The 6,000-nt window shown below is 38.8% G+C and overlaps 1 protein-coding gene across 2 annotated transcripts in view; it reads left to right on the forward strand.

The window, feature by feature from the left end:
• Positions 1-6,000, forward strand: part of DDX42 (DEAD-box helicase 42) — a 41,796-nt gene that overhangs the window by 27,283 nt on the left and 8,513 nt on the right. For both annotated transcript variants that reach the window (XM_040452064.1, XM_040452065.1), the window contains 6 exons: positions 315-434; positions 1,302-1,478; positions 2,176-2,304; positions 2,902-3,001; positions 3,569-3,616; positions 4,139-4,236. In XM_040452064.1, coding sequence (XP_040307998.1) covers positions 315-434; positions 1,302-1,478; positions 2,176-2,304; positions 2,902-3,001; positions 3,569-3,616; positions 4,139-4,236 — 672 coding nt within the window. The remainder of the gene's footprint in view (positions 1-314; positions 435-1,301; positions 1,479-2,175; positions 2,305-2,901; positions 3,002-3,568; positions 3,617-4,138; positions 4,237-6,000) is intronic.

The following is a 6,000-nucleotide window of genomic DNA, read 5'->3' on the forward strand; positions in this document are numbered from 1 at the left end:
CTTTCTCTGACTTATTTTGTGTAGCATAATACACTTTAGCTCCATCCGTGTCATTGCAAATGGGGCACTTAATCATTTTAAATCATATGACAATTATCTCAGGAATATTTAACATGGAGTTTTTTTATGTGAGGTTTTAGATCCGTTATTATTTGAGTTCTACCTTTTCAAACAGTGTATATGTTTGGCCACAGGCTTGTATTTTCCCTTTTTTATACTCAAGCTAAGTATAAGATACAGGTAAACACCATTGAACTTCCGATGCTGCTTATTTTGAAGTATGAGTCATTCCTGGGAGTTGTCTTTATCTCTAGGTCTCTGGTGCTGCACCTCCTAGACCAGGAAGTAGTTTTGCTCATTTTGGGTTTGATGAACAACTTATGCACCAGATTCGGAAATCTGAGTACACACAGCCCACTCCAATACAGTGCCAGGTAAGTAAAACATAATGAAAGAAAAACAAGGTAGAATCATATCCAGTGACCATACTTATTCTACAAACAATGCAAAACAGTAAAACAGCATTTGGTCCAGAATTATATTGACGTGGAAAGAAGTGGTCTAAATATTTCCTCTTTGGCTTAGTCCTTTTGCTTTAATTAAGGGGGGGGGGGGGAAGAACATACATGAAATCCAAGAATATTTTTGAAATCTTTAAAAATTAAAGAGCAGAAGTGAATTATTTACCATTCTAAGATATTGCTAATAGGGCTGGGAAATATTCTTTTGTATCTGATAAATGTCTTAAAGATACAACCTGAGGAAAACAATTCATTAGGCCTGAACGTAACAAAAAAGATTTGTGTGTAGACAAATATAGCACTGTCAGTGACTAGGAATCCTTTGTCTCTGATATGAAAATTCTCACTTCTATAACTGGAAGTAATAACTTGTTTTCCATTTATATGTTGGATTTATTCATTCCTATACAGAATATGAGAATTTTCTGGATGAGTGAGATAGTCTACCTTCTCATGGGGAAATTTTAGTTTTTAATTTTAGCAATCCACTTACACTATGAATTGCAATTTTTCATTTCTGTATCTCAGGCTAAATACAGTCATTCATATTTTGTAAATGGTGGCTGATCCACATGAAGAGAATGATAATATTATTTCCTATAAATCAGGAATTTTATGGAAATGCTAGGTATTTCTTGTTAATTTATAGACAGTGTGCATAACCCATCAGGTTATTTCTTGTTCCTTTGGAAATGAATGTCATTGATTTCCCCAAGATTTCCTTCAGTACATCTTTAAAATTTTAAAGTTTAGGGTAGATATATTTTATTTTTTCTCTAGGGCGTGCCTGTGGCGTTAAGTGGTAGAGACATGATTGGTATTGCCAAAACAGGCAGTGGAAAAACGGCCGCCTTTATCTGGCCGATGTTGATTCATATAATGGACCAGAAGGAACTGGAACCAGGTGATGGACCGATTGCAGTGATCGTGTGTCCTACTAGGGAGCTTTGCCAGCAGGTATGTACTTGGTGTAGAATGCTCCCTTTCGTATGTGAACTAATGTGGGACTAGCCAGTCAGTTGGATAGGATTAACTGGGAAATTTTTTTCATTTTTTAATTATTTCAAAAATATGTCTATTTTAGAGAGAGGGAGTGAGCGAGGGGGTGGGGCACAGAGGATCTGCTATTAGCACATAGCCTGACATGGGGCTTGAACTCACAAACCATGAGATCATGACTTGAGCCAAAGTCAGACACTTAACCGACTGAGCCACCCAGGTGCCCCGGGAAACTTTTTTCAAAAATATGGTGAAATGAACATAACATTTTATAATTTTGATCATTTTTTAAGTGTATGGTTCAGTGGCATTAAGTACATTCATGTTGTTGTGCTACCAGGAAACTTTTGGAAAATACTGTTATGTATTTTCTACATAATGGAAGTACATACTTTTCCCTAAAAAAAACTGTTTTAAGAGAAAAAATACATGGGAATTGTTTGTGTTTTCCTCCTGGGTTAATTCATTTTGTTTGGGTAGAATGGATTATAATTATAATGGCAAAAAGTTAAAAAAATGAATAATCTAGATTGTAGACAGTCTGTTGGGATGTACGTGATAATGGTTCGTTTACTTTCAGAACTCACTTTTGCGTAGTAACAGGTACTTGTCAGTGTCATGGTTTGTTCGTGTCATTGTGTCCACAACTTTGCAGATCCATGCAGAATGTAAGCGGTTTGGGAAAGCGTATAATCTTCGATCAGTGGCCGTGTATGGAGGAGGGAGCATGTGGGAGCAAGCCAAGGCTCTTCAGGAAGGGGCAGAGATTGTTGTGTGTACTCCAGTAAGTATGTCTTAGGTTTAAATGGCTCCTCGGCCACTTACGGAATGGTATGGAAAAAGGATTGGTTATTGAATGGCATGCCCCCTAAAATGTGATATAGCAGGGTGAAGAATACTCACCCTGTGACTTTGGTTTAATTTTGATTGGTTGACTAGATTAGCAGTCTATTAAGATTAATAGGTGTAAATTCTCCTTTGTTTTAAATCGGTTTTTGTGTTGTTTTTTTTTTTAATGCTCTCTTGGAAAATGGGTCTGTGGTTACTGAGAGCATCAAGAATCAGAAAGATATTTGGAATATAGTCAGAATTGCCTAGAAGAGTATAGTCTAAACATTAAACCCCATCAGTAAGGTTTTAAATTAGGTCATTTAAAAATACCTCACAAAATAGTTCTGGCCATTTTGTCACAATTAGGTTTAATTAGGTTTTTAATTTTTCTGTTCTTTTGTGCTCTGTAGTGCATGAAGTCCAAGGCTGTCAGACCCAGTGTCTTACAGTCTACAACTGGATTATTAGCACTTTTGCCAGGAACACAATTATAGAAAGTTCTTGTAAATGCCTTTAATTATACTCACTATGCATTTTGTGAATCTTATAGGGTCGACTGATTGATCATGTGAAGAAGAAAGCTACCAATCTTCAAAGGGTCTCTTACCTTGTGTTTGATGAAGCAGATCGCATGTTTGACATGGGATTTGGTATGCCTTTAATACCAGTTTCTTCTGCTCCCATCCTCATGATACTCGCTTTTTCCTTGTCTTTCTAGACTTTTTTTCTCTCTGTATGAGAGAAGCTAAAAATACTCTTGTACAGGATTAGATCGTTAGCTATTTTTAGGAGTTCTCTCAGGAAGTATACATTAGGCTTGGCTGGGTTACAGATATTTGGAAGTGCCTTTGTATATAGGAGGAATATTTTCTCTATATTTTTATTCATATGCCTTTAATCATAGAGGTCAAGTTCTGTGTTCTTAGGTAGGTGGATGTCGTATCATTGAAGGCCCTTTGCTTTCCTGTCCTCCCTGACTAAGCCAGATGTGTGAAATTCTGAATAACCCATCTTTACTGATTGGAACACTGCTGGGCCCAGCCCAGCTGGGAGGAGGGAAAGTGTTTCTGGGTTTCATACTAAAGGATAGGTCTAGGAGTTTCAAATTTTCCTTAATAGTTATAACTTCTCACAGGAAGATTTTTACTAAAATGACTTTTTCCCAAGCATCCCAAACTATAGTACAGACTTCTAATGTTATTTTATTCTGCTTCCAGAGTACCAGGTGCGATCCATAGCAAGTCACGTCCGTCCTGACAGACAGAGTATGTATGAAGCAGTTTTATTAAGTCACGTTTATATTCAGAATAAACAATTAAGTATTTTATAAGCACTCACAGTATGGCAGCAAAAATGATCATGTGTGTCCTGGTGAGAACCATAGAGGAGGATATAAAAATAGTCTGTCTGAACTTGACAGGACTTTAGAGATCATCAGATGTAACTCACTTGTTTTTGCGGAGGATAACCCCAGGCTGAGGATTAAGTGACTTGTCCCAAGTTACACGATGTTATCAGCATGTAGAGGCAAAGCACAGTGCAGATCTGCTGATTTGAAGTCAGGAGCCTCTTTGAACCATGCGGACAGTCCCTGTCTTACCTGAAAATGTATAAAAATAGAAAAAGGAAAATGTTTTTTCCTTAGTAAATCAGTTTTGAAACTAAGTTTAAAGTTCAGGTGGGTTTATTTTATAAGCTGAATAATTCTGAATGTTAGTAGGAGGCTTAGTGGATATTCAAAAAAGAAGTCATACTGTTTATGTAACAGAATTTACTCTACCTTTTAGCCCTCTTATTCAGTGCAACTTTTCGGAAAAAGATTGAAAAACTGGCCAGAGACATCCTGATCGACCCTATTCGTGTGGTGCAGGGAGACATTGGCGAGGTAACCCTAATAAGCAGGGCCAGATGGGACCCCAGTGGGTTATTTCTCAAATTATGAAGAAAATAGAATTAATTTCTCCCTGTTGAGAGGAAAATTATGTTATTATGTATTTACAAATGAGGCAACACGATTCAGATTTGTTTTAAAAAACACAAGGTAGGAGGACAGAGGAGACAACTAAATTGTCAAAATAGGGATAATTATTGAAGCTGGGTGATGGGTACATGGGAGGTGATTACGTTCATTTTGGGTTTTTTGTTTTTATTTGAATGTTTAAAATTTTCCATAATAAAAGTTAAAAACTTTTAGGGGGAAAAAAAGGCTTTGCCTGGAAGACTACTAGTCAGGATGGAACGGACATTTTGAATGCTTATAGGAGTAGCAGGCTAACTGCCCAGCATGGAGTGGGTGAGACTTGAAAGCCCTGGTGAAAACGAGCTCGTGGCATTTTTCTTACCTGTGCATACGTCCTGTGTGGGAGATCTCTGAATTGTGATTTGGAATTAAAGTTGCCTAGAGAATTCCTTAAGTTGTTTGAATTCCTTAAGTTCTATACAGTTAGTGTTTTGACACTGCCCCCTTTTTTTCTTTTAAAAAATTTTTTTAACGTTTATTCATTCTTGAGAGACAAAGACAGAGTGCAAGTTGGGGGAGGGGTGGCGGGGAGGAGCAGAGAGAGAGGGAGACACAGGATCTGAAGCAGGCTCCGGGCTCTGAGCTGTCAGCACAGAGCCCGACGCGGGGCTGGAACTCACGAGCTGTGAGATCATGATCTGAGCCGAAGTCGGACGCTTAACCGACTGAGCCACCCAGGCGCCCCTGGAAGTTTTTATAATATAGAGAGGCAATGTCAGATTGAGGTGCAAAGTCTCATTTTGATTTTAAATCAGTTTCAGACTTCTCCCTAATCCACAACACAACACATTGTAGCCATTCTATTATTCTGAGAAATGTAAATTAAAGATTGAAATCCTTTCACCTTCAAAATCGTCACCATCACAGAAACCTGTCCGTGTTACGTACGTGAGGGGAGGCAGGGAAAGCACGATGACGTCCAAGTCAGGGAATCGTAATCTGAGTATTTCCCAGGTAACCAACAGCCCTACACAATGATTTATGAATGTTACCAGTGCTCCCCAAATCTACTGAGCCAACTGATTTATCTGTGCTAATAAAGAGTTTATGCTTTCAGGACACATCATATCCAAAACTCATCTCCTTCCAGGCAGAACTATGAGAAAGTGAGACCCAGCCAGCTCAGAACAAATCCATTTGGCTTGAGATTCTGGGAGCCAAGGAGCATTCTGCTCAGCTTTACTCCCAGTGCCCTCCCCCAGGAGATGCAAAGCCACCCACACACACTAAGGGTAGAAGAATGGGAAAGGGCAGAGCTTTCTTTCCCGGGAAAAAAGCCAGAGTGAAAGTTCTGGGGGATGTAAACATATAACAGCTAGAGGAGAGCCATGGAAACCTTCTCCCCAAGCAAATGTGCTGTTCTGCAAACTTTCCTTGCCCCCTACAATATTTAGCGGTGCATTAAAGCAAATATTTTTAAAATACACAAGCATGTGCTGTTTAAAATGCCTCAAATTAAAAACAAACAAATTCCCCCTTATTGCCTGTCTAAAACCACCAACACATCCACTTTTTACCACCAGATATTTCTGAAGTAGATGACTGCTGGGCATACAAACTAGTTTAAAAACCTCCCCTTGGGAGGTTAGGCGTCCGACTTCAGCCAGGTCACGATCTCGCGGTCCGGGA

This window comes from Herpailurus yagouaroundi, unplaced genomic scaffold (assembly GCF_014898765.1).
Source record: "Herpailurus yagouaroundi ecotype Mexico unplaced genomic scaffold, PumYag 206, whole genome shotgun sequence".
NCBI classification, from domain to species: Eukaryota; Metazoa; Chordata; class Mammalia; order Carnivora; family Felidae; genus Herpailurus; species Herpailurus yagouaroundi.